This window comes from Columba livia, chromosome 2 (assembly GCF_036013475.1).
Source record: "Columba livia isolate bColLiv1 breed racing homer chromosome 2, bColLiv1.pat.W.v2, whole genome shotgun sequence".
NCBI lineage: Eukaryota > Metazoa > Chordata > Aves > Columbiformes > Columbidae > Columba > Columba livia.
The window spans coordinates 162,608,910-162,636,410 of NC_088603.1; the positions used below are offsets into that span (position 1 = coordinate 162,608,910).

The 27,501-nt window shown below is 63.0% G+C and overlaps 2 protein-coding genes across 5 annotated transcripts in view; both read right to left on the bottom strand.

Moving 5' to 3' along the window:
- Positions 1-27,501, bottom strand: part of MROH1 (maestro heat like repeat family member 1) — an 80,591-nt gene that overhangs the window by 1,699 nt on the left and 51,391 nt on the right. For all 4 annotated transcript variants that reach the window (XM_065054677.1, XM_065054676.1, XM_065054675.1 and 1 more), the window contains 11 exons: positions 26,399-26,553; positions 25,270-25,435; positions 23,457-23,653; positions 15,071-15,208; positions 12,453-12,567; positions 10,216-10,362; positions 8,092-8,280; positions 4,980-5,132; positions 4,758-4,892; positions 2,874-2,976; positions 1,919-1,984 (listed from right to left, as the gene is read on the bottom strand). In XM_065054677.1, coding sequence (XP_064910749.1) covers positions 1,919-1,984; positions 2,874-2,976; positions 4,758-4,892; positions 4,980-5,132; positions 8,092-8,280; positions 10,216-10,362; positions 12,453-12,567; positions 15,071-15,208; positions 23,457-23,653; positions 25,270-25,435; positions 26,399-26,553 — 1,564 coding nt within the window. The remainder of the gene's footprint in view (positions 1-1,918; positions 1,985-2,873; positions 2,977-4,757; positions 4,893-4,979; positions 5,133-8,091; positions 8,281-10,215; positions 10,363-12,452; positions 12,568-15,070; positions 15,209-23,456; positions 23,654-25,269; positions 25,436-26,398; positions 26,554-27,501) is intronic.
- Positions 15,219-23,450, bottom strand: LOC135578747 (uncharacterized). The gene is made up of 2 exons (XM_065054690.1): positions 17,550-23,450; positions 15,219-17,467 (listed from the first exon to the last, which is right to left on the bottom strand). The coding sequence occupies exon 1, from the start codon at positions 19,069-19,071 to the stop codon at positions 17,656-17,658; it is 1,416 nt and encodes a 471-aa protein (XP_064910762.1). The 5' UTR covers positions 19,072-23,450; the 3' UTR covers positions 15,219-17,467; positions 17,550-17,655.

The window sequence follows — 27,501 nt, forward strand, 5'->3', positions numbered from 1 at the left end:
GACGCCCGGGAGCCCCTCGGAGCCGCCGGTGCCGCTGGGGGGGCCGTGGTGGGTGGGGGGGCCGTGCAGCACCCACAGTCGGTGCCCGGGTGATGTGTGAGCTCGGCCACGGGTGCCGCGGGGCGCAAACCAGGTCCCATGGTAGTGTCCCCCGGCCCGGCCCCGGGCAGCACCGCGGTTCTCTGGTCTGGACCCCCCGCAACACCTACATGCAGGTGCGGGGCTGGTCCTGGTCCTGGTCACAGCACGGGCTGAGCTGCAGGTTGGGGACATTCCCCACGGCACCCCCAGGAAGGGAGCACTTGGAATCACAGAGTCACAGAACCACAGGATGTCAGGGGGTGAAGGGCCCTCAAAGCTCATCCAGTGCAATCCCCCCATGGAGCAGGAACACCCAGCTGAGGTGACACAGGAAGGTGTCCAGGGGGTTGGAATGTCTGCACAGAAGGAGACTCCACAACCCCCTGGGCAGCCTGGGCCAGGCTCTGCCACCCTCACCCCAACAAGTTGCTTCTCATCTTGCAGTGGAACCTCCTGTGTTCCAGTTTGCACCCATTGCCCCTTGTCCTGTCCCTGGTTGTCACCAGAAGAGCCTGGCTCCATCCTCCTGACACTGCCCCTTTCCATCTTGATCCCCAGCAATGAGTCCCCCCTCAGTGTCCTCTTGTCCAGCTCCAGAGCCCCAGCTCCCTCAGCCTTTCCTCACACGGGAGATGCTCCACTCCCTCCAGCATCTTGGTGGCTGCGCTGGACTCTCTGCAGCAGTTCCCTGTCCTGCTGGAACTGAGGGGCCACAGCTGGACACAAGATTCCAGGTGTGGTCTCCCCAGGGCAGAGCAGAGGGGCAGGAGAACCTCTCTGACCTACTGACCACCCCCTTCTAACCCACCCCAGGTCCCATTGGCTTCCTGGCCACAAGGGCCAGTGCTGGCTCATGGTCACCCTGCTGTCCCCAGGACCCCCAGCTCCCTTTCCCCTACACTGCTCTCTAATAGGTCATCCCCCAACCTACACTGGAACCTGGGGTTGTTCTGTCCAGATTCAACACTCTACACTTGCCCTTGTTCTATTCCATTAGTTTTCTCCCCACCCAGCTCTCCAGCCTGTCCAGGTCTCTGATGGCAGCACAGCTTCCAGTGTCACCACTGCTCCCAGCTTGGTGTCATCAGCAAACTCGCTGACAGTCACTCTATTCCCTCATCCAAGTAATTGATGAACATACTGAACAGTGCTGATCCCCTGATCCCAGTACCAACCCTTGAGCAACTTCATCTGGACCCAGGAGGACTCAGCGGGACCCCATAGCAGCCCCGTCCCCCTGCGACAGCCCAGAGCTGCGGGTCCCAGCAGCGGTTGGGGAGCCCCATCCCGTGGGGCTGAGCCCCGTCTCATGAGGCTGAGCCCCATCCCATGGGACTGAGCCCCATTCCATGGGACTGAGCCCCATCCCACAGGGCTGAGCCCCATCCCACAGGGCTGAGCCCCATCCCGCGGGGCTGAGCCCCATCCCATGGGACTGAGCCCCATCCCGTGGGGCTGAACCCCATCTCACGGGGCTGAGCCCCATCCCGCGGGGCTGAGCCCCATCCCACAGGGCTGAGCCCCATCCCACAGGGCTGAGCCCCATCCCGCGGGGCTGAGCCCCATCCCGTGGGACTGAGCCCCATCCCGTGGGGCTGAGCCCCATCCCACAGGGCTGAGCCCCATCCCACAGGGCTGAGCCCCATCCCGTGGGGCTGAGCCCCATTCCACAGGGCTGAGCCCCATCGCATGGGACTGAGCCCCATCCCACGGGGCTGAGCCCCATCCCACGGGGCTGAGCCCCATCCCACAGGGCTGAGCCCCATCTCACGGGGCTGAGCCCCATTCCACAGGGCTGAGCGAGTCCCCGCTCCCCGCAGCGGCAGCACCAACTCACCCGAGATGAGCTGGTCCAGGTCCACCTGCGGGCTGTGATCTTCGTCCACGTGCAGCACCAGGAAGCCTGAGGAAGAATTTCAGAGTCAGGGCTCGGGCTGGAACCACAGAAACGCTCGGAGCTGTGGACACGGGGCTGAGGCAGCTGCTCAACCCTGTGCTGGGACCTGGGGGGACAAACCCGAACCCTGGGGGCAGCTCTGGGTCCCTCATGCCAAGAAACCCTTGAGGTGCTGGAGCGAGTGGAGAGAAGGGAACGGAGCTGGTGAGGGGCTGGAGCACAAGTGTGATGGAGACTGAGGGACCTGGGGGTTCAGCTGGAGAACAGGAGCTGAGGGGAGACCTTCTGATCTCTGAACTGCCTGAAAGGAGCTTGGAGCCAGGGGGGTCGGGCTCTGCTCCCCAGGAACAAGCGCCAGGAGCAGAGGAAACGGCCTCAAGTTGCCCAGGGGAGGTTGAGGTTGGATGTGGGAACAATTTCTTCCCCAAAGGGCTGTGGGGCATTGAACAGGCTGCCCAGGGCAGTGCTGGAGTCACCAGCCCTGGAGGGCTGGACAGACGGACATGGGGTTCTCAGGACAGGGGGCAGTGCCGGGGGTGGGTTATGGTTGGACTTGGTGACCTTGAGGGGCTTTTCCACCCAAAATGATTCAATGCTGCTCATCCCACCGTAAAATCCCCCACATGCTGCCCTGGGGGCCCTGGACGCGATGGACCCAGCCGGTCCAGGCCCATCGAGGGCACCGTCTGTGCGACCCACGGCTGCTGCAAACCGGGCTCTGTGCGGGCATCGCCCACGCAGGCGGTCACCAAAACCGCGGCACAACCGGCGCTTCCCAGGGCTCCGCGGGACACGGGGACTGAAACGTCCCCAGGACACACAACCCAGCACACGCCACCGCAGGGAGGGGACACCCCAAAGCCCGAGGGGCAGGCTGGGCCCCCCGCGGCCGTACCGATGAACATGGGCGCAGCGGCGCGGATGTCCACCCAGCTGCTCTTGAAGTAGAAGAGGTTGGTGGAGATCAGGCGGTTCAGCATCTCCGGGTAACTCTGCATCTGGGAGAGAAACGGCCACCGGGACGTCACACGGGACACGGCACCGGCTGTCCCTGCGCTGACACCGGCTGTCCCCAGCGCTGACACCGGCTGTCCCTGTGCTGCCATCGGATGTCCCCAGCACTGACACCGGCTGTCCCCAGCGCTGACGCTGGCTGTGCCCTGTGCTGCCACCGGCTGTCCCCACTGGCTGTCCCTGCGCTGCCACTGGCTGTCGCCACCGGCTGTCCCTGCGCTGCCACCAGCTGTCCCCTGTGCTGCCACCAGCTGTCCCCAGCGCTGCCACCAGCTGTCCCCAGCACTGCCACCGGCTGTCCCTGTGCTGCCACCGGCTGTCCCTGTGCTGCCATCGGATGTCCCCAGCACTGACACCAGCTGTCCCCAGCGCTGACGCTGGCTGTGCCCTGTGCTGCCACCAGCTGTGCCAGCACTGCCACCAGCTGTCCCCAGCGCTGCCACCGGCTGTCCCCACTGGCTGTCCCTGCGCTGCCACCGGCTGTCCCCAATGTTGCCACCAGCTGTCTCCAGCGGCTGTCCCGAGCACTGACACCAACTGTCCCAGCACTGACACCAGCTGTCCCCACTGGCTGTCCCCAGCACTGACACCAGCTGTCCCCACTGGCTGTCCCCAGCACTGCCACCAGCTGTTCCCTGCACTGACTCCGGCTGTCCCCAGTGCTGACACTGGCTGTGCCCAGCGCTGCTACCGGCTGTCCCCAGTGCTGCCACCAGCTGTCCCCAGTGCTGCCACCAGCTGTCCCCAGCGCTGCCACCAGCTGTCCCTGTGCTGCCATCAGCTGCCCCCAGCACTGCCACCGGCTGTCCCTGTGCTGCCATCGGATGTCCCCAGCACTGCCACCGGCTGTCCCCAGCGCTGACGCTGGCTGTGCCCTGCGCTGCCACCGGCTGTCCCTGCGCTGCCACCAGCTGTCCCCAGTGCTGCCACCAGCTGTCCCCAGCGCTGCCACCGGCTGTCCCTGCGCTGCCAGCAGCTGTCCCCAGCGCTGCCACCGGCTGTCCCTGCGCTGCCACCGGCTGTCCCTGTGCTGCCATCGGATGTCCCCAGCACTGACACCGGCTGTCCCCAGCGCTGACGCTGGCTGTGCCCTGTGCTGCCACCAGCTGTGCCAGCACTGCCACTGGCTGTCCCCAGCGCTGCCACCGGCTGTCCCCACTGGCTGTCCCTGCGCTGCCACCGGCTGTCCCCAATGTTGCCACCAGCTGTCTCCAGCGGCTGTCCCGAGCACTGACACCAACTGTCCCAGCACTGACACCAGCTGTCCCCACTGGCTGTCCCTAGCACTGACACCAGCTGTCCCCTGCACTGACTCCGGCTGTCCCCAGTGCTGACACTGGCTGTGCCCAGCGCTGCCACCGGCTGTCCCCAGCACTGCCACCGGCTGTCCCCAGTGCTGCCACCAGCTGTCCCCAGCACTGCCACCGGCTGTCCCCAGTGCTGCCACCAGCTGTCCCCAGCACTGCCACCAGCTGTCCCCAGCGCTGCCACCAGCTGTCCCCAGTGCTGCCACCAGCTGTCCCCACCAGCTGTCCCCAGTGCTGACACTGGCCCCTGAACGCCTAGAGGTCCTGGGGAGCTGAGGAACCCACTGTGCTGGGGGGAGCTGCCCTGGGAGCACCTTGGGGACCAGGAGCCCCGACACGCACCCCGCCGGGCGGCACTGAGCCACGGGTGGCACTGAGCCCCGGGTGGCACTGAGCCCCGGGCGGCACTGAGCCCCGGGCGGCGCCGGCCCCGTGCCGCGGGCTCCGCGGCCGCTCACCAGGTGCTTGCAGACGTTGTTCATGAACTCTCCGTAGTGCAGGCTCCTGTCCTCGCGCAGGTGGTTCAGGAACATGTCGCAGAGCCCCTCGCAGCCCATGCTGGGGCCGCACATGCGCAGAGCGAACTTGCAGGCCTGCGGCACAGAGAGGGGTGTGCGGCGTGCGCCCCGGAGCGCGGCACCGCGCCGGGGCCCAGCGTCCCCCCGCGGCGGGACACTCACCTTGACCACCTCCGGCTTGGGGTCCTGCAGGTGCAGCAGCAGCGTCACCAGCCCGTTGAGGATCTGCTCGAAGAAAACCTCGCAGTCGCCTTCGCTGAACCTGCTCAGGTTGCCGAAGAGCACGATGGACGATTGGCGGAGCTCGGGCTGCTCCTGCGGGCAGAGGGCCGAGCGGGCTCAGCGGGGACACGCGGGCGCTGGGGACACGGCTGCTCCCAGCACCCTCCGTCCTGCTCCTCGGGCTGGGGACGCCGGAGCAGCAGGAAAAAAGCAGAACAGGCTGTGGCGGGGGTCTAAAGCCACTCCACAAAAACACAGCTCCCTCCCAGCCTCTTCACCCCGAATTCCAGCCGCCAGCATCCCCCTTTGCTGCTGCTGCTCTGGAGTCCCCGGGGCGGCCGGAGCACCAGGAGGTGCTGGGGGTCTCCATGCTGCACCCCCGGCTGTTGGAAGGGGCAGAGCAGCAGTTTGCAGCAGAGGGGACACCCTGGAGCCCAGCGGGGGTCTTGGTCAAGGCGGGGGCGCTCCCACCAGGACCGTGGCCGCTCAGCACCAGGACGGAGCACGAGGCTCAGGCTGAGCAGGAGAAGCATCCAGCTCCCCCGCAGTGACGCTGGAGGGGTTTGGGGACAGACTGCAAAGGGCAGTGACAACCCCTGGGACAGACACCCACCAAGGATTTGTCCCCTCTCCCCAGCCTCTCTGTGCCCACAGCACCCACGCTGGCTCAGCTCCGCACCCAGAGCTGCCTGGGGATCGAGGTCCCAGCAGATAAAGCAACGGGCACCTCAGCTTCCCCCCGCACCGTGTCCTGTGCCAAGCTCCCGGCTCCGTTCCCGGCTCCATAGGGCGGCCAGGACCCGGGCAGTGCCCCATAGCACCCAGGACATGTCCTGCAGCACCTGGAGATGCGCCCATAGCACCCAGGACGTGTCCTGTAGCACCCAGGACGTGTCCTGTAGCACCCAGGGACGTGTCCTGTAGCACCCAGGACGTGTCCTGTAGCACCCAGGGACGTGTCCCATAGCACCCAGGACATGTCCTGCAGCACCTGGAGATGCGCCCATAGCACCCAGGACGTGTCCTGTAGCACCCAGGGATGTGTCTCATAGCACCCAGGACATGTCCTGTAGCACCCGGGGATGTGTCCCATAGCACCCAGGACATGTCCTGTAGCACCCGGGGATGTGTCCCATAGCACCCAGGACATGTCCTGTAGCACCCGGGGATGTGTCCCATAGCACCCAGGACATGTCCTGTAGCACCCGGGGATGTGTCCCATAGCACCCAGGACATGTCCTGTAGCACCCGGGGATGTGTCCCATAGCACCCAGGACATGTCCTGTAGCACCTGGGGATGTGCCCATACCACCCAGAACATGTCCTGTAGCACCCAGGTATGTGCCCATAGCACCCAGGACATGTCCTGTAGCACCTGGGGATGTGTCCCATAGCACCCAGGACATGTCCTGTAGCAACCAGGTATGTGCCAATACCACCAAGAACATGTCCTGTAGCACCCAGGTATGTGCCCATACCACCCAGGACATGTCCTGTAGCACCTGGGGATGTGCCCATAGCACCCAGGACATGTCCTGTAGCACCCGGGCATGTGTCCCATAGCACCCAGGACATGTCCTGTAGCACCTGGGGATGCGCCCATAGCACCCAGGACGTGTCCTGTAGCACCCAGGGATGTGTCCCATAGCACCCAGGACATGTCCTGTAGCACCCGGGGATGTGTCCCATAGCACCCAGGACATGTCCTGTAGCACCCGGGGATGTGTCCCATAGCACCCAGGACATGTCCTGTAGCACCTGGGGATGTGCCCATAGCACCCAGGACATGTCCTGTAGCACCCAGGGATGTGTCCCATACCACCCAGGACATGTCCTGTAGCACCCGGGGATGTGTCCCATAGCACCCAGGACATGTCCTGTAGCACCTGGGGATGTGCCCATACCACCCAGAACATGTCCTGTAGCACCCAGGGATGTGTCCCATACCACCCAGGACATGTCCTGTAGCACCCGGGCATGTGTCCCATAGCACCCAGGACATGTCCTGCAGCACCTGGAGATGCGCCCATAGCCCCCAGGACATGTCCTGTAGCACCCGGGGATGTGTCCCATAGCGCCCAGGACATGTCCTGTAGCACCCGGGGATGTGTCCCATAGCACCCAGGACATGTCCTGTAGCACCCGGGCATGTGTCCCATAGCACCCAGGACATGTCCTGTAGCACCTGGGGATGTGTTCCATAGCACCCAGAACATGTCCTGTAGCACCCAGGGATGCGCCCATAACACCCAGGACATGTCCTGTAGCACCCCAGGACATATGCTATAGCACCCAGGACATGTCTCATAGCACCTGGGGACATGCCCATAGCACCCAGGACATGTCCCATAGCACCCAGGACATATCCCATAGCACCCCAGACATGTCCTATAGCACCCAGGACATGCCCGTAGCACTCAGGACACGTCCTATAGCATCCAGCACATGCCCGTAGCACCCAGGGCATGTCCTATAGCACCCAGGACATGCCTGTAGTATCCCAGAACATGTTTCATAGCACCCAGGACATATCCTGTAGCACCCAGGACATGCCCACAGCACCCAGAACATGCCCATAGCACCCAGGACATGTCCTATAGCACCCAGGACATGCCTGTAGTACCTAGAACATGCCCATAGCACCCAGGACATATCCTATAGCACCCAGGACATGCCCATAGCACCCAGGACATGCCCATAGCACCCAGGACACATCCTATAGCACCCAGGACATGTCCCATAGCACCTGGGGACATGCCCATAGCACCCAGGACATGCCCGTAGCACCCAGGACATATCCTATAGCACCCAGGACATATTCTATAGCACCCCAGAACATGTCTCACAGCACCCAGGACATATCCTGTAGCACCCAGGACATGCCTGTAGTACCCCAGAACATCTCACAGCACCCAGGACATGCCCGCAGCACCCAGGCCCGTGCCCGTAGCACCGAGCAGCGTCCCGCACACATGATGTGGCTCCGGCTCAGCGGAGGAGCCGTTTCAGAGACACCGGCAAGGGCAGGAGCTCAGCCCCGCGCCAGCCTTACGCTGTCGAAGAAGGGCCGGATGCGGATGGCGATGTGCAGCAGCATGGACTGCATGTCCCTCTCCTCCACGTGGCCCAGCAGCTTGGACAGGCTGGACATGGCCTCCAGCGCCACCAGGTTGTGCGGGTCGTCCTTGTCGTCCAGGCCGTTCACCATGGACGCCAGCAGCTTGGCCCCGTGTTTCCTCACCTGTGGCGGACGGGGAGAGAACAGTGGTCGCGGGCAGGGCCACGGCGCCTGGTCCTGCGCCGGCCAGACGGACACCGAGACTCCGAGCGCCGCGGGCACGGCGGGCAGGCAGCGGCCGCTCCCTGTGCGCGGTGAGCGCTGTGCCGCGGGCGCCGCTTCCCTCCCGCCGGCCCCGTCACCGCGGCGTGCCGCCGCGCGGTTAGAGCTGCTGTACGCACGGCAAAGGGGGAGATTCAGTTAGCGTGAGCCACGCTAAGTCTATTAATCCTGAGTACCTGACTCTGCGAACTACACTGTGCTGCCCGGAGTGGCGAGCAGAGTGCAGCTGGGATGGGACAAGGACAGACAGATGGACAGCTGGCCCTGAGTCACCCGGCATGGGAGGAACCCCCTGGCCCCACAGCTGCCCAGGGCTCACCCGGCATCGTCCCACTGCACTGCGGCCGGGTGAGCGGAGGAGCCGGCAGCGGCTCGGCTGTGCCACAGCCACAACCACAGAACCGCAGAAACACAGAGGGTTCGGGTTGGAGGGACCTTCAAATGTCACCCAGTGCCCCCCCTGCCATGAGCAGGGACATCTCCCAGCTCAGGGTGCTCAGAGCCCCGTCCAGCCTGGCCTGGGGTGTGTCAGGGATGGTTCATCTACCACCTCTCTGGGAACCTGGGCCAGGCTCTCACCACCCTCAGGGCAACAATCCTTCCTTATATCCAGCCTGAATCTCCCTCCTTGAGTTTAAAACCATCACCCCTTGTCCTGTCACAACAGACCCTGCTCCAAACTCTGTCCCCATCTTTCTCATCAGCCCCTTTTAAGTCCAGAAAGGCCACACTAAGGTCTCCCGGAGCTTCTCCTCCCCGGGCTGAAACAGCAGGGGCTCATCGCTGCCCTCCTCATCCTCACCAGCCTGTCCTGCCAGCACCACGGGTTTCTCCCTTCCCAAAGTGCCGGATGCCGTCAGAGCAGCGGCCCCGGCCGGGTGATGCCAGCAGAACCCAGCAGATCACGGCAGCACGCTGTCTGTCCCCCGTCACCTTTCCTTAGGGTCTGGCACAGGTGAGCATGGCAGCAGGGCCGGCACAGCCCTGGTGCTGCCCCACCGGCCATCAGAGCTGCAGGGCCGGCAGAGCCCCGGTGCTGCCCCACCGGCCATCAGAGCCGCAGGGCCAGCAGCGCCCCGGTGCTGCCCCACCGGCCATCAGAGCCGCAGGGCCGGCACAGCCCCGGTGCTGCCCCACCGGCCATCAGAGCCGCAGGGCCGGCACAGCCCCGGTGCTGCCCCACCGGCCATCAGAGCCACAGGGCCGGCACAGCCCCGGTGCTGCCCCACCGGCCATCAGAGCCGCAGGACCGGCACAGCCCCGGTGCTGCCCCACCAGCTGCCGGGCTGGCAGAGCCGTGGGGCCGGGGAGGTGCGATGAGCTGCGATGCTGCTGCCCGTGTGGGCAGTGACACAGGTGACCCAGGCTGTTTGGGCCAGGTTGTGTCCCACCAGGGATCACAGACTCATTTTGGTTGGACAAGACCATTGAGTCCAACCATAACCCACCCTGTCCCTGCCCCCTGTCCTGAGAACCTCATGTCCATCTGTCCAGCCCTCCAGGGCTGGTGACTCCAGCACTGCCCTGGGCAGCCTGTTCAATGCCTCACAGCCCTTTCCAGGAGGAAACATCTCCTAGTTTCCAATATTAGGATGGCAGGCTTTCCTCCAAGGCCAGAATTGTTACAAGCCAGCCGCAGCGCAGTCCGGCAGTGCCAGCGGTGCTGACCATGCACAGGGTGGCTGCACCGGTGGCTCTGGAGCTGCTGTCACCAGGGTGAGGACGTGGCCGACTCCCTGGCTAAAGACCCACCTTGTCTTGGGCAAGTGGCACCTCCCGATGGCCACTGGCCCCCTTGTGCCCCCAGCGCGGCCAGGACGCTGAGCTCGCTCTCACCTTCTCCGGCGAGCCGGCGGCGATGTTGCCGAGCCCCCGCAGCGCCAGCATCCGCACCAGCGTGCAGGCGTCCTTCTGTCTGCCCATCATGTTGTCCATCACCGTCTCCAGCAGCATCAGGTCATTCACCACGTTACTGCCCAGGAGCTAAAGCAGAACAAGAGCCTCAGCACCGACGGGACGGGGACCCGCGAACCGCGAGGGAACGGATGGATTTGGGGAACCTGTGATAATTCCTAACGCACAAGTTGGGATGGTGTGGGAAGCTGGGGTGACCACTGACGGCTGGAATACACCCCTAAAACCAACACAAAAGCTAAATCCTCGCCCCCAAGATCACCTGCCAGGGTGGGGGACATGGGGCTTTTGCAGGGATGGACGCCAAAGCGCGTCCCCTGCGCTGGCCAGTGTCACGGGGTTCCTCGAAAGGTTTATGATCAAGCAAGTGGAGTTATCTCCAAAGAGAACGTAAAAAGCCGCGAACAAGGACACGGCAGCAGCTGGAACTCTGAGAGTTCAGACACGCGACACGTTTGTCCCGCGACTTGTGTCGTGCGTCCAACTTGCAAGAAAACTTTCCTTACGCTATAATATAGTCAACGGTGACACAGCTTTAAATTCCTGCAGTCCTTAAAATACTCATACGCTCGACAAGAATTACTTGAGTCGGAACTCGGCGTACTGAAAACTGCGCTTCCAGATCAGCGCGTCGGCTCCTCAGCTGACGTGGAATTGCTTCTGGGGGTTTTAGGACATAAGGGCTCCCAGCAAACCCGTTATGTCTGATGTGTGTCCAAGCAGCAGGTTTCTCCCGCCTCACCGGAGACACCGGCTACGGCGCTTTGTTCAGTATCGCCACCAAAACTCGCCACCGAACACGCTGCCGGCAGCCACGGCTTTGGGAGTAAAGGGGGATTTCATGCTCTTGGCTGCTCTCCCGCTGACCCTCGCACCGAGCCCCCGGCCGTGGGGACATGGAGACAGTGGGGATGTGGGGACATGGAGACAGTGGGGACGTGGGGACAGTGGGGACGTGGAGACAGTGGGGACGTGGAGACAGTGGGGACGTGGGGACAGTGGGGACGTGGGGACAGTGGGGACGGGCTCCAAGGCGCGCTGCTGGCCCCAGCTCAGCCCGGACGGGTCAGGCTGGGCTTTACAAAGCAGAGCTTTAACCACCGGTGGGATGAGCAGGAGCCCAGCGCTGAAGGGCACATTTGGGTGCTGGTGCGGTCGCCCGGGACTTTGGGTCCCCCTGGGGACAGCCCTGCAGGGGTGGGGGTCAGTGGGGCTGCTCCGGCTCCCCACGGTCACCCGCTGTCACCTGCCACCACCGCGGGACTGCTGGGAGCTCCCGGTGACGCGAGCCCTGGGACCCCAGTGTATGACCCACAAGTGGGCACCGGGGGGCGAGCGCGGAGCTCGGGGTGGGTGGTGAGGACACCGGTGGCACCACAGAGCTGTCCCTGCGTGCCGGAGGTGGCATGGAGCCCCCATTGCGGGGGACGCGGCCGTGGGGGTCGTCCTGGGGCAGCAGCTGCAGCTCTGCCGCCGTCCCCAGGACCCCGCGAGGCCGAGGGCTCCCGGCGGCCGTTCCCCTCCTCGCTTCCCCTCTGTCATCTCCGTCACTGGCACAGCCGGCAGAAAAGGGCCTGGGCTCTCACCTCATCAGTTTTGAGAGAGGGAGACACAGGCATTTGCTTCCTTCCCCTCCAGCTCCACGGTGAGGCAAAGCTGCTATTTTAAACCCAACCACACTCCAAAAACTAAAGCAGATTCTGGGCCAGGCTCCAAGAGCCGGGGCCGGCAGCTCCCCCAGCCAAACACAAAATAAAAACAGTGCCTTAATCCCAGGCTGCTTAAGCAGCTGAGAATTTAAAAGGTGGTTTTATAAGGGGGGGATATGGTTCTGCATTGTTGGCATAAGGTGCTCCTTTATGTAACAAAACCTCCTGGAGCGGGCCGAGGTTTTAAGGTGGTATGTACGGCGAGATCTAGCGTTACAGTCTGCTGGCCGGCGCGGGGAAAGGACTTGAGTCACCTCATTCCTGCGCCTGGTACGTCAGGCCGGAGGAGCTCCGGCGTGCTGGCTCGCGGCGGCGATGGCTCCGGCGCTGGATTCCTGCGGGCGCTTCCCCGCCACCCCCTCCAGCACAGGGTCGGGGAGGGAGGAGGGCGCGTGAACCTGCTGCGGCTTAACCCTCGCTAACGGGACCGACGGAGCCGCGCGCGCTCACCTCGGCGAGGAAGGCGGTGGCGGTGACCCTCTGGCTGTCGAAGACGCTGTTCAGCGTGGGGATGAGGTTCTTGACGATGAGGGGCAGGCGGGGGCCGGCGTGGCGGGCCATGGCGCTGCCGAGGGAAGCGGCAGGTGTCACCGAGGAGGTGACACGGGACGGGCGGCGCGGGCGGCTCCTGGACGCACGTAGAGCGCCGGGAGCCGCCGGAGCCGCCCAGCGTGTGCAACAGTGACATCCAGGGTGGAAAAGCCATCGTCCCCTCCTGCTGCCATGGGGACACAGCGCAGGGCACGGCCGAGCCCCACACCGGCACGCTGGCAAGAGCCGGCTCTGGTGAATCCTGGCAAGCAGGGGCAGGGTTTGTTTGGGATGAGACAGACGCTCTTCAAGCGTTTGGGAGCTTCAATAAAGCTTTTTTCTTTCTTTTTTTTGCAAATAACTGGAAAATCCCAAACCGCTCGTCTCCTCCGCAGCGTCCAAGAGCTATTAACGGCGCTGGGTGGAGGGACAGCGAAGTCCCCGGCTGAACCGGGCTCCGCCGGGCTGTGGCCGTGCCGCGGCCTCGCCAAATCGCTGCCGTTGGCGGGAGGAGGCGCAGGCGCCGCGGGAAGGACCGGGGGGGTCGGACGCTGCCGCAGGGCTTGATGAACCACAGGGACATTGCAGCAGCAAAAGGAAAGAATCTTTCCATCCGAGACCTTTTGGTGCTCGTCACGCTGGGACGGGTGTGCTCTCGCTGGGTGAGGAACCGGCTGCAGGGCCGGGCCCAGAGGGTTGTGGTGAACGGAGCCAAACCCCGTTGTTGGCCGGTCACAGGTTTTGTTCCCCAGGGCTCAGCACTGGGGCCGGTTCTGTTTGATCTCTTTATCAATGATCTGGACAAGGGGATCAAGTGCACCCTCAGTTTGCGGATGACAGCAGGTTGGGTGCAGTGTTGATGTGCTGGAGGGTGGGATGGCCGTTCAGAGGGGGCTGATCGATGGGCTGAGGCCAATGGTCTGAGGGTCACCAAGGCCACGTGCCGGGCCCTGCACTGGGGTCACAACAACCCCATGGAGCTGCAGCTGGGGAACAGCGGCTGGAGAAGAAAAGGAGCTGGGGGTGTTGGTGCCAGCGGCTGAACACGAGCCAGCGGGTGCCCAGGTGGCCAAGAGGCCACAGGATCCTGGCTGGTCCCAGCACTGGCGTGGCCAGCGGGACCAGCGCAGTGACCGTCCCTGTGCTGGGACCTGGGGGGACAAACCCGAACCCTGGGGGCAGCTCTGGGCCCCTCACGCCAAGAAACCCTTGAGGTGCTGGAGCGAGTGCAGAGAAGGGAGCGGAGCTGGTGAGGGGCTGGAGCACAAGTGTGATGGAGACTGAGGGACCTGGGGGTTCAGCTGGAGAACAGGAGCTGAGGGGAGACCTTCTGATCTCTGAACTGCCTGAAAGGAGCTTGGAGCCAGGGGGGTCGGGCTCTGCTCCCCAGGAACAAGCGCCAGGAGCAGAGGAAACGGCCTCAAGTTGCCCAGGGGAGGTTGAGGTTGGATGTGGGAACAATTTCTTCCCCAAAGGGCTGTGGGGCATTGAACAGGCTGCCCAGGGCAGTGCTGGAGTCACCAGCCCTGGAGGGCTGGACAGACGGACATGAGGTTCTCAGGACAGGGGGCAGGGACAGGGCTGGGGAACAGTTGGACTTGGTGACCTTGAGGGGCTTATCCAGCCAAAACGATTCTGTGTGTCTATGACCACACCTCAGAGGTGAACAGGGAGCCTGAGCCCCGGCAGGAGCGCAGCCAAGCAGCTGATGGCAGGAAACGTTTGGCTGATGTGGCTGAAGAACTGCCGGACAGCCCTGGTGAGGGGCACAATGGGACGGACAACCAGCCTGCGGTCCCAGCGCCAGCCAGACATGGAGCTGTTGGGGCGGGACAGAGGAGGGACACGGGAACGGGCCGGGGGCTCAACAGCTCTGGGGAGAAAGGCTGAGAGAGCTGGGGGTTCAGCCCGGGGAGGAGAAGCTCCGGGGAGACCTTAGTGCGGCCTTTCTGTACTTAAAAGGGGCTGATGAGAAAGATGAGGACAGAGTTTGGAGCAGGGTCTGTTGTGACAGGACAAGGGGTGATGGTTTAAACTCAAGGAGGGAGATTCAGGCTGGATATAAGGAAGGATTGTTGCCCCGAGGGTGGCGAGAGCCTGGCCCAGGTTCCCAGAGAGGTGGTAGATGAACCATCCCTGAGACACCCCAGGCCAGGCTGGACGGGGCTCTGAGCACCCTGAGCTGGGAAATGTCCCTGCTCATGGCAGGGGGACACTGGGTGACATCTGAAGGTCACTTGAACGCAAACCATCTGTGATTCTCTGATGGGCACCAGCTGCATCCAGACCCCGGTGCTCCCAGGAATGCGGTTCATCCCATGGGTTCCCCATCCCCACGGCAGGCAGCATGGCAGAGCCCCATTGCCCATCCCCTGGGAAGCCAGCGAGACCCTCCATGGGCTTTGACACATCACAGCCCCCCAGGACACAGCAAACCCCCTCCCCACTTGCCATCCGCCTCCCCACGGCCGCCGTGTGGCTCTTTCACCCAAGCCCAAGGAGCCACCGGAGCCCTGGCGCGCAGTGCCAGCCCTTACCCGGCGAGCACGGCGATGCCGTCGTGGTGCCTCTCGGGACTGGCCATCAGGTCCCAGCCGCCGGCGCTGCCCACGGCCACGGCCACCTCCTCGCTGCCCCCCCGCGCCAGCATCACCTTCAGCGTCTCCACTGCGCAGCTGCGGAGAGAAGTGGGGTGGTGAGGTGAGGTGAGGGCAGCCTGCCTGCGCTGCCTGCATCCCTGCCTGCATCCCTGCCTGCATCCCTGCCTGCACCGCTCACATCCCTGCCCGCACTGCTCGTATCCCTGCCTGCATCCCTGCCTGTGCTGCTCACATTCCTGCCTGCGCTGCCTGCAGCATCCCTGCCTGCATCCCTACCACATCTCTGCCTGCACCCATGCCTGTGCTGCTCACATCCCTGCCTGCGCTGCCTGCAGCATCACTGCCTGCATCTCTGCAGCATCACTGCCTGCATCCCTGCCTGCGCTGCCTGCGCTGCCTGCAGCATCCCTGCCTGCATCCCTGCCCGCATCCCTGCAGCATGCCTGCCTGCATCCTTGCCTGTGTCCCTGCCTGCATCTCTGCCTGCATCCCTGCCTGCGCTGCTTGCATCCCTGCGGCATCCCTGCCTGCATCTCTGCAGCATCCTTGCCCTCACCCCTGCCGCATCCCTGCAGCATCCCTGCCCTCACACCTGCCTGCATCCCTGCCTGTGTTGCCTGCACTGCCTGCATCCCTGCCTGCATCCCTGGCACATCCCTGCCTGCGCTGCCTGCATCCCTGCCTGCACTGCTCGCATCCCTGCCTGCACTGCTCGCATAACTGCCTGCACTGCCTGCGCTGCCTGCAGCATCCCTGCCTGCATCCCTGCCTGCGCTGCCCACATCCCTGCCCACATCCCTGCCCGTCCGGGAGGCTGCGCTGCTCGAGGACGGGATGAATTACACGAGGGCTGTGGCCAGAGGGAGACGAGCCCATAACTCACAGCCACTTCCACCGACACCGTGCCGTTTGGCGTTAACGTGATCCAAGACAATGGACCGAAAAGTAAAGAAGTCCAGAAGTACTTTAAGAAGGGTTGGTGGGGTTTTTTTGCATTAATATTTTATAGGTAGGGATTATTTTGCTGCAAGCACAGGGCAACATATGGGAAACATACATTATCCTGTCAAAACAAAACAAATATTAGCGATGGATAAATCTCTTAGCCTGCCATATAAGCCAGAGGAACGTAGTTACCACACACACAAAGAAAACATAATTCAGTAAGAGCGTCTTGGCACGAAGGTTTACGAGCTGGTTCCTGCTATTTGGGCTTCTGGTGGGGTGACCTGAGCCGCGGTGACGGGACGGTGCATGGAGGGGCCGTCACCCCCGAGCCAGGTCCCAGCTCGCCCTGCCCAAGGCCACCCCGTCACCTCCCACGTGTCCCACCTTCACATAATGATGGAAAATAAACACCACCCCAAAGAAAGGAGGATGCTGAGGGTTTGCTGAGCACACCCAGCTCCGGCGCAGAGCCCCGCGGCGCGCGTTCAGCATCCCCGCACCAGGACCGCGGCACGGCAAGGAGCTAATTGCTAATTAAAGAAAGCTCTCAGCAGAAGGATCCTTGCACCATCTGCCCACACCGAGCTGCTGGTCCATGGAATATCCCTGGTTTTACTGTTTTTAGTCCGGCCACGCAGGCTTTTGGAGTTTTCAGCCCATTTTCAGGCACCATGAGCTGCACCCAGGTTGCACAGGGACATACGGGTGTCTCTGCTCAGAGCGCCCCTTCCACAGAGCGGGTCTCCGACCTCGAGTATCCCCCTTGGATACTCCCCCTTCCATCCGCCTGGAATGCAACCCGGGTTCCTTCCACAGCCACGGTGGATTTAGGGGGGAGGTTCAGCACCCACACAGGTTTGGGGCGGGAGAGCCAGACACGTGCCACCTGGGGACGTGGGGACCGCGCTCCTGCAGCATCCTGAGGAGCACAAACGTCTCTGCAGAGCTCAAGAACCTCCACAAGCTTTGAAACCCAACGCTGGCGCACAAGTGAACCCGTCGCTGAGTCCAACAGGCCACGGAGGGATTCATTTTCTTGCAGCAACAAAACAGCAACAAAAAGGCCGAGGAACGTCCCACCGGCTCCCTGGCTATGGCCAAGGCACGATGGCAACGTCCCAGCACCAGCCTGGCGCTCATGGCGGCTCCTCGGGACGGACCGTCCCCGGCAAAGCGCCCACGTTCCTCTTGGACCCGCCACGGTCCGGGCTCCCGGCTGCAGCTCCAGGCTCTCCTGCCCCAACACAAGATCCCGGAGCACGGCTGCTCCCACCAGATGGTTGACGCCGCTCCTTCCCCAGGTTTGCTTTTTCCACAGTGTCCTATAGACACTTCCTTCCTTTCCAACAAAATCCCGTTGTCTTCCAGCCGGCCCTTCCTGCCAAGCTATCATATTCACCTTTACCATCTCTCTTTGGCATTTAAATATCATGAAGCCTTCGCATTCAAAACGCGTACAGGAAATTACTTTGATATTGTAACCTGCTCCTGGGACGAGGCTGGAATTTCACATCCCCGCGGTTTGTTCTCCGTGTTGGACAAAGACTGTTCCCCTCCATCAATCAGCGATGACTTCATGGCCACGGCCACCGGCCCGCAGCCTGCACAGCGGGACGGAACCGGGCGGGGAGAACCGGCGCTGGGACGGAACCGGGCTGGGAGAACCGGGGCTGGGAGAACCGGGGCTGGGAGAACCGGGGCTGGGAGAGGAACTGGGCAGGGAGAACCGGGGCTGGGAGAGGAACCGGGACTGGGAGAACTGGGGCTGGGAGAACCGGGGCTGGGAGAGGAACTGGGCAGGGAGAACTGGGGCTGGGAGAACTGGGACTGGGAGAACTGGGACTGGGAGAGTAACCGGGGGCTGGGAGAGGAACTGGGCAGGGAGAACCGTGACTGGGAGAACCGTGGATGGGAGAACCAGGGCTGGGAGAGGAACCGGGGCTGGGAGAGGAACCGGGACTGGGAGAACTGGGGCTGGGAGAGGAACTGGGACTGGGAGAACCAGGGCTGGGAGAGGAACCGGGACTGGGAGAGGAACCGGGACTGGGAGAACTGGGGCTGGGAGAGGAACTGGGACTGGGAGAACCAGGGCTGGGAGAACCGGGGCTGGGAGCAGAATTGGGGCTGGGAGTGGAACTGGTGCTAGGAGCAGAAATGGGACTGGGAACAGAAATGGGACTGGCAGCAGAATTTGAACTGGGAGCAGAACCGAGACTGGGAACAGAACCGGGACTGGGAGCAGAACCGGGACTGGGAGCAGAACCGGGATTGGGATCAGAACCAGGACTGAGAGCAGAATCAGGACTGGGAGCAGAAATGGGGCTGGGAGTGGAACTGGCAGTGGGAGCAGAACCGGGACTGGGAGCAGAACCGAGACTGGGAGCAGAAATGGAGCTGGGAGTGGAATCGGGACCGGGAACAGAATGGAGCTGGGAGCAGAACCAGGACTGGGAGTGGAACGGGGACTGGGAGCACAATTTGAACTGGGAGCCAGGACTCAAGGCAGAACCGGGGCTGGGAGCAGAACCGGGGCTGGGAGCAGAACCAGGACTGTGAGCAGAACCGGGACTGGGAGCGAACCCGGCACTGGGAGCAGAACTGTCATTCCCAGCCCCTCCACTCATCCCCAGGGGTTTCTGGCAGGAGCTGGGGTGACACAGCCCCGTCCCTGCTCCCCAAAAGCAGGCGATGTCACCGGGACTCAACCGCAATGCAGAGCCGGGACATGGCTGTTCCAGACCAACACCTGCAAGACCGAGTGGGGATCTGAGGAGCAGCACTGAGACAGCCAGCACGGTGCTCGTGTGATGGTCACATCTGCGGAGCGGGGACGGAGGAGCCCTTTTCCCATGCCGAGGACACAAATGCCACGCGTGACCCACGGATGGCAGTCCCAGGGAGCAGAGCGTGGCCAGCGCACCCGCGTTCAGACCAGCCCTGGCAATGCGATCCGGGGGCTCGGACCAGCGAGAAAGCCCCCATGGCACCATCCTGCCCAGCTTCGCCCAGCAAAGCCGGGACTAAGTCACCGCCTCCTCAGCAGGGCTGCTCCTGGGGCTGCAGGAGACAGGCTGGGGGCTCCCCCATCCCACCTCAGGGAAGCAGGTGTCAAAAAGCTGCCAGCTCCCACCGATCCTCTGGTTTCCGCCAATCCTCTGGCTCCTATTGATCCTCTGGTTCCTACCGATCCTCTGGTTCCTGTTGATCCTCTGGTTCCCACCGATCCTCTGGCTCCCACCAATCCTCTGGCTCCCACCAATCCTCTGGCTCCTATCAATCCTCTGGCTCCTACCGATCCTCTGGCTCCTATTGATCCTCTGGTTCCTATCGATCCTCTGGTTCCTACCGATCCTCTGGCTCCTATTGATCCTCTGGTTCCTGCTGATCCTCTGGTTCCCACTGATCCTCTGGCTCCTATCGATCCTCTGGTTCCTATTGATCCTCCGGTTCCTGCCGATCCTCTGGCTCCTATTGATCCTCTGGCTCCTACCAATCCTCTGGTTCCTACCAATCCTCTGGCTCCTACCGATCCTCTGGCTCTTATTGATCTTCTGGCTCCTATTGATCCTCTGGTTCCTACCGATCCTCTGGTTCCCACCGATCCTCTGGCTCCTATTGATCCTCTTGCTCCCACCGATCCTCTGGTTCCTGACAATCCTCTGGTTCCCACCGATCCTCTGGCTCCTATTGATCCTCTGGTTCTCACCGACCTCCCATCTGGCACATTGGCTTTTCCCACAAGGATCCAGGGACTGTCGCATCCCGCACGTTCGCTCTCATGCTCGACAGATGTCGCATCCCGCACGTTCGCTCTCATGCTCGACAGATGTCGCATCCCACACATTTGCTCTCGTGCTCAACAGCTGCCAGAGGACCCAGACCCCAGCGTGGCGAGGGACACGGGTTCATCCAGCCCAGCCCCGTCCCACGGATGGAGCAGCGGCCGTGGACGGAGCTCAGCGCCTTCTGGTTTGTGTCCCCAACGCTGTTTGGAGTCCAGACGCTTCTGGAGGCGAGCAGGCGGTTCTGGCTCCTGCGTCTCCTTCCCTGGGGGCAACAACCAGCTGCTCCAAGTTCCTTTCAGTGCTCCCCGTGTTACGGCACAGGCTCTGGCCAGCATCTGCCCATTTTGCCCATCCAAGAGACACCCCGGAGGACAAGCATGACGAGAGCAGACGGATCTGGCTGCAGGAGCCCAAAGCCACAACGGCGGCGCAAGTGTCGCATCCCATCGGGAGGTTGCACAAAGCCACATCCCAATCACGGCCACAAACACCCTGAGGGGACAGGGCAAGAGCCACGAGCTCGGGGAGCACCAGCGCCAAACAGCCCCGGGACAACCACGATCGGGCTCCGCCAAGCCGCCCCTCCAACGCAGCGGGTTCTCTTAATTCTGTTCTGCCATGTGGTGTAAATAAAAGGCTGATCAGACGGCAGCCCTGCCATCCACAGCACCTGGTTCCACTCATCCCCTCCGGCGGGAGGAGCCAGCGTGAGCGGCAGCTTCGCCAGATGCAGACGGGGCCACCACGGTGCGGAGCAGCCGGGGACACTGCTCGGTGTGCCCCATGTCACCACCTCGGTCATTCTACCCAGAGGAAAGAAACACCTTTCTTCACCGTTGGGTTTTGACAAACGGAACATCACGAGATGCCAGAGCCCTCCTCGCTCAGTCCCGCTTTGTCTCTGGCTCCAGGGGATCCTCCAGGCTTTCTTCCTAACACTAATAATAGCCTGTAAAAAAACCCAAGTCCCCTTGGGGCTAACCCAACATCCCCATAAATATAAAGTGCTTTAAAGCGAGTGCAGGTACCGCTCACCAGCTGGGCCGTTTGCTGCAGGACGAGGGCACCCGTGGTGACATCAATAAAGTCCCTCTCAGCTTCCCTTCTGCAGCTGAACAGCCCCCGCTCTCCCAGTCTCCAGACATGGTCAGGGGTCCAGCAGCCCCAGCGCCCCATGGGTGACAGCCCCACGCTCCAGCAGGGGACACCATGAAGCCCCACGAGTGACAGTCCCACGCTCCCGGAGGGGACACCATGAAGCCCTGCGGGTGACAGCCCCACACTCCTGGAGGGGACACCATGAAGCCCCGGGGTGGGACAGTCCTGCAGCCCATCTAATGGGTGCTCTGCCCCCATGGCGTCCCAGCTCTCCCAGCACCAGGGCTCTGCTGGGAACCTCCAGCAGCCGGTGGTGCTCAGCACGTTGGGCAGGGCAGCATGGACTGAGACTGAGATGGGGACACAGCGGGGGACACAGATCTGGCACAGGGACATGGATCTGGTGTGGGACACAGACCTGGCACTGAGACACGCACCTGGCACTGGGACACAGACCTGGCACTGGGACATGGATCTGGTGTGGGACACAGACCTGGCACTGGGACACAGACCTGGCACTGGGACATGGATCTGGTGTGGGACACAGACCTGGCACAGGGACATGGATCTGGTGTGGGACACAGACCCGTCAGCGGGACACGGACCTGGCAGTGGGACACGGACCTGGCAGTGGGACACGGACCAGGTATGGGACACAGACCTGGCAGTGGGACATGTATCTGGTGTGGGACACAGACCCAGCAGCGGGACATGGACCTGGTGTGGGACACGGACCTGGCGCTGGGACATGGATCTGGTGTGGGACACAGACCTGGCACTGGGACACGGACCTGGTGTGGGACACAGACCAGGCGCTGGGACACAGACCTGGCACAGGGACATGGATCTGGTGTGGGACACAGACCTGGTGTGGGACACGGACCTGGTGTGGGACACGGACCTGGCACTGGGACATGGATCTGGTGTGGGACATGGACCTGGTGTGGGACACGGACCTGGCAGCGGGACACGGACCTGGTGTGGGACACGGACCTGGCACAGGGACATGGATCTGGTGTGGGACACAGACCCAGCAGCGGGACATGGACCTGGTGTGGGACACGGACCTGGCGCTGGGACATGGATCTGGTGTGGGACACAGACCTGGCACTGGGACACAGACCTGGCACTGGGACATGGATCTGGTGTGGGACACGGACCTGGCACAGGGACATGGATCTGGTGTGGGACACAGACCTGGCACTGGGACACAGACCTGGCACTGGGACACAGACCTGGCACTGGGACATGGATCTGGTGTGGGACACGGACCTGGTGTGGGACACGGACCTGGCACTGAGACACGGACCTGGTGTGGGACACGGAGCTGGCACAGAGGAGGATTCAGCAGCTGTGGTGCCTCCCCCTGTGCTCAGCAATGAGCCCTCGGGGATTTCAGGGGCTCTCAGAGGAGAGAAATAACATTTACAACAACAATCTTTTACAAGTCCAGAGGAGCCACAGAAATGATCCGAGGCTGAACAGCTCTGGGGGGAAAGGCTGAGAGAGCTGGGGGCTCAGCCCGGGGAGGAGAAGCTCCGGGCAGACCTTAGTGTGGCCTTTCTGTACTTAAAAAGTGTCGATAAGAAAGCTGGGGACAGTTTGGAGCAGGGCCTGTTGTGATAGGACAAGGGGTGATGGTTTAAACTAAAGGAGGGAGATTCAGGCCGGACATGAGGAAGGATTGTTGGCCTGAGGGTGGTGAGAGCCTGGCCCAGGTTCCCAGAGAGGTGGTGGCTGAACCATCCCTGAGACATCCCAGGCCAGGCTGGACGGGGCTCTGAGCACCCTGAGCTGGGAAATGTCCCTGCTCATGGCAGGGGGCACTGGGGGAGCTTTAAGGCCCCTCCAGCCCAAACCATCTGTGATCCTGTGACAATCCAGAAGGTCCGGCCCCAGGGAGAGGCCAGGACCCTCCTCGGTGGCGAGGGACACCCCGGGCTCTAAGCACCGATGGACAAGCTGGACTGCGGGGGTTTGGCACTGCCACCTCTACCTGGGGGACAACGGCACGGCGGCACAGCTGTTCGCTCAACAGGCAGCTATTTGGTGTGACTGAGACGCAATGAAACCAAAACGTTGGCTCTTTCCAGCTTCCCCTCCTCATCCTTCACTGAAAGGGAGCCGGCCTCCCTCCCCAAAAACGCTCCTCCGCCCCCGCCGTGCCCACGAGCCCCGGGGGACCCCGCACGAGAGCCAGCCAGGATTTTCGGGAGGCTGCGGCAATAACCCAGCCCCGCAGGGCTCTGGCAGCGGCGCTGCCCGAGCTCATCTTGCGCTGCGCCTGATTTAATGCTTCCCAATTTAGACACTGCGTTCTGCAGAAGAAAACACCACCCAGCTCCGAGCCCAAACCGCAGCAGAGGTCAGGCCGTCACCGCGAGGGCGCCACGGTCACTACCACGGGTGTCGCCCCCGGCGCACGCCGCCGTGTTCGCACCAGCGAGGCGCCGCACGTGCCGGGGAGCGTCCCCGCGTCCCCCGCGCCGTACCTGGCGGGGTGGAGGCTGCGGGCGGCCGAGCCCAGGCTGCTGCTCTTCCTCTCGCGGCTCTGCAGGCTCTTCGGTAGCTGAACACCCACGGTGCAGCTGAGGCGCAGCAGGAGAGTCACAAACAGCGGCGGGTAGAGCCCCAGCACCGCTGCCCCAGACTCCGGAGCAGACATGATCTCATACAGAGCACATGTGGCCTGGAGAGAGAGCGAACGAAGAGGATTAGGAGGGGATCTCCCACACCACGCTGGGATAGCTGATAGTAAATAACCCAGCCAGGCAGCCAGAGGCCTTTGGTTTCTTTCTTTTTACTCCTTCCTGCAACACTGAGCCTGACAGAGCGTCGGCGTGACCCCCCGCGTCCCACCCCAGCGGAGCAACAGCTGCTCCTGGGAAAGCCGGGGAGGTGAAGCGTGTACCTGGGGAAGGGGGCAGCCCGACAGCCTGGCTTTTGTGGGAGGAAGACAACACACACACACACAGAGCCTATTCCGGCCAATTTGCAAAGCCCTAATTACAGCGCGCAGTCCATAGGGGTGTTAGAGCGCGGGAGGGGAGGGGAGGGGGGTTCGCTCTCGGGGCGGCTGATTCTCTCCCAGCTGCGTTTGGTCCTTCGGAGGAGGAGGAAATTTTCACAGCTGCTTTCCTGCTCAGAAAGCTGCCAAGCGGGGTTTATGTTTTTTTCTGAAGGGATAAAAAGGCAAAGTGCTCTCCCTCGAGGACGGACACCTGAGAGGCTCTTTATGAGCCGCTGGATTAGCTCTAATAGGCGTTACACAGCGGTGCGGTATTTCCAGAGCCCGCGCCTGGCACCAAGCCCCGAGGGCCACGGAAATGGAGAAAAGCCCTTCCAGGTGTGGGTGGGGGTACAGCGTCCCACTGGGCCCGGGATGGGACAGGGACATTACAGCCAGGGTGGGGATAGGGACACGGGACAGGGACACTCACAGCCAGGGGCAGAGGGATGGGGACAGGGACACAGGACACTCACGGCCAGGGGCAGAGGAGTGGGGACAGGGACATGGGACACTCACGGCCAGGGGCAGAGGGGTGGGGACAGGGACACAGGACAGGGACACTCACAGCCAGGGGCAGAGCGGTGGGGACAGGGACACAGGGACACTCACAGCCAGGGGCAGAGCTGTGGGGATAGGGACAGGGACACTCACAGCCAGGGGCAGAGGGATGGGGACAGGGACACGGGACACTCAAAGCCAGGGGTGGGGACAGGGACATTCACAGCCAGGGGCAGAGGGATGGGGACAGGGACACAGGACACTCACAGGCAGGGGCAGAGCGGTGGGGACAGGGACACGGGACAGGGACACTCACAGCCAGGGGCAGAGGGATGGGGACAGGGACACGGGACACTCACAGGCAGGGGCAGAGCGGTGGGGACAGGGACACAGGACAGGGACACTCACAGCCAGGGGTAGGGACAGGGACACTCACAGCCAAGGGCAGAGGGACGGGGACAGGGACACAGGACACTCAGAGCCAGGGCAGAGGAGCGAGGACAGGGACACAGGACAGGGACACTCACAGCCAGGGGTGGGGACAGGGACACAGGGACACTCACAGCCAGGGGCAGAGCGGTGGGGATAGGGACATGGGACAGGGACACTCACAGGCAGGGGCAGAGGGATGGAGACAGGGACACAGGACACTCACAGCCAGGGGTGGGGACAGGGACACTCACAGCCAGGGGCAGAGGGGTGGGGACAGGGACAGGGACACTCACGGCCAGGGGCAGAGGGGTGGGGACAGGGACACTCACGGCCAGGGGCAGAGGGGTGGGGACAGGGACACTCACGGCCAGGGGCAGAGGGGTGGCGATGCGCTCGGAGCTGCTGCCCAGCAGGAAGCCCTTGCTCTCCTTGTACGGGACGTCCCGGTTCACCTTCTCCAGGAGCTGCTCCAGGATCTGCGAGGTGAGGGCGGGCTCGCCAGCCAGGGACCTCCACATGGCGCACGTGTGGCTGGAGAGGAGCAACAGGAGATCTTTGGCACCGGCTGCCAGCTTTAAATCACCCCCATGGGAAAGGGTCAGTCCCTTCCCCACGCCCGGGAACACCTGAGTCAGGTCACCCACCAACGTGGGGTGAAGGGACCTTCAAATGCCACCCAGTGCCCCCCCTGCCATGAGCAGGGACATCTCACAGCTCAGGGTGCTCAGAGCCCCGTCCAGCCTGGCCTGGGGTGTCTCAGGGATGGTTCATCTACCACCGCTCTGGGAACCTGGGCCAGGCTCTCACCACCCTCAGGGCAACAATTCTGATATCCAGCCTGAATCTCCCTCCTTGAGTTTAAAACCACCACCCCTTGTCCTATCAAGGGAGGACAAGAACATCTCTGAACTGCCTGAAAGGAGCTTGGAGCCAGGGGGGTCGGGCTCTGCTCCCCAGGAACAAGCGCCAGGAGCAGAGGAAACGGCCTCAAGTTGCCCAGGGGAGGTTGAGGTTGGATCTGGGAACAATTTCTCCCCCAAAGGGCTGTGGGGCATTGAACAGGCTGCCCAGGGCAGTGCTGGAGTCACCAGCCCTGGAGGGCTGGACAGACGGACACGAGGTTCTCAGGACAGGGGGCAGTGCTGGGCTGGGGTAATTGTCGGACTTGATCTCGAGGGGCTTTGCCAACCAAACTGGCTCTGTGACTCTATGACCCTGTCTGCTCGAGGCTCAGCCCGGGGCCAGCAGCTCTGGGGTGGCTGATCCGCTCTGTAGAGCAGCACCGAGCCCCAGCCACGCTCAGCTCCCCGGGGTTGGCGTCGCCACCCCCTGCAAGCCCAGCAAACCCCCCGAGCGGCAGCGAGCGGCCGTGCCGACCCTTGAGCACGCCAAGGAAACACCGGCAGGGGCTGATGACTGGGGTTGAGTGGGCAAAAGCCTTTCTGCAGCTCAGGGGGAAGCCGCCGCGGAGCCCGTGCGGGCGGCGGGCAGGACCTGTCGAAGGGCAGCGCGCTGCTCAGCAGGCTGGACACCACCAGGCTCTTGTGCTGGGACGCCAAGATGTAAACCGTCTGCTGGGCCGCCTTGCGCACGTGCTCCTCATCCACCTCCTCCAGCTTGCCGTGGATGATGCTCATGATGTCGGGCACCTGAAGGGACAGGAGATGGGGTGGCCGGGTGAGTGATGAGCGCCTGGGGTCACCATCGGAGAGCACACGCGGGTCCCGTCCCCTCGGTCACGGGTGACGCGGTGTCAGAGGACAGCACGGGTGGGCACAGCATCAGGCAGCGCGGTTTGTGGGGACGTGTCCCGGCTCAGCATGCAGAACCACAGAGCTCCAGGGAGGTCAAGGATCCATTCCCAGCTGGGGGACAGAGGAATGTGCGGGGTGTCCTGGGGAAGGGGACCTTCTTGTGGCCAGGAAGCCAATGGGACCTGGGGTGGGTTAGAAGGGGGTGGTCAGTAGGTCAGAGAGGTTCTCCTGCCCCTCTGCTCTGCCCTGGGGAGACCACACCTGGAATATTGTGTCCAGCTGTGGCCCCTCAGTTCCAGCAGGACAGGGAACTGCTGCAGAGAGTCCAGCGCAGCCACCAAGATGCTGAAGGGAGTGGAGCATCTCCCGTGTGAGGAAAGGCTGAGGGAGCTGGGGCTCTGGAGCTGGACAAGAGGACACTGAGGGGGGACTCATTGCTGGGGATCAAGATGGAAAGGGGCAGTGTCAGGAGGATGGAGCCAGGCTCTTCTGGTGACAACCAGGGACAGGACAAGGGGCAATGGGTGCAAACTGGAACACAGGAGGTTCCACTGCAAGAGGAGAAGCAACTTGTTGGGGTGAGGGTGGCAGAGCCTGGCCCAGGCTGCCCAGGGGGTTGTGGAGTCTCCTTCTGTGCAGACATTCCAACCCCCTGGACACCTTCCTGTGTCACCTCAGCTGGGTGTTCCTGCTCCGGGGGGTTGCGCTGGATGGGCTTTGAGGGCCCTCCAACCCCTGACACTCTGGGGTTGTGTGTGACCTGGCAGGGACACCTGCCACCCTGAGCCGTGGCCCCGGGCTGGAACAGGCGCTAAGCCCCGGCCGCGACACGGGGGCAGCGGA

Coding starts and splice junctions, on each gene's coding strand:
- LOC135578747 (XM_065054690.1), bottom strand. CDS start 19,071: ATGGTGCCATGGGGGCTTTCTCGCTGGTCCGAGCCCCCGGATCGCATT.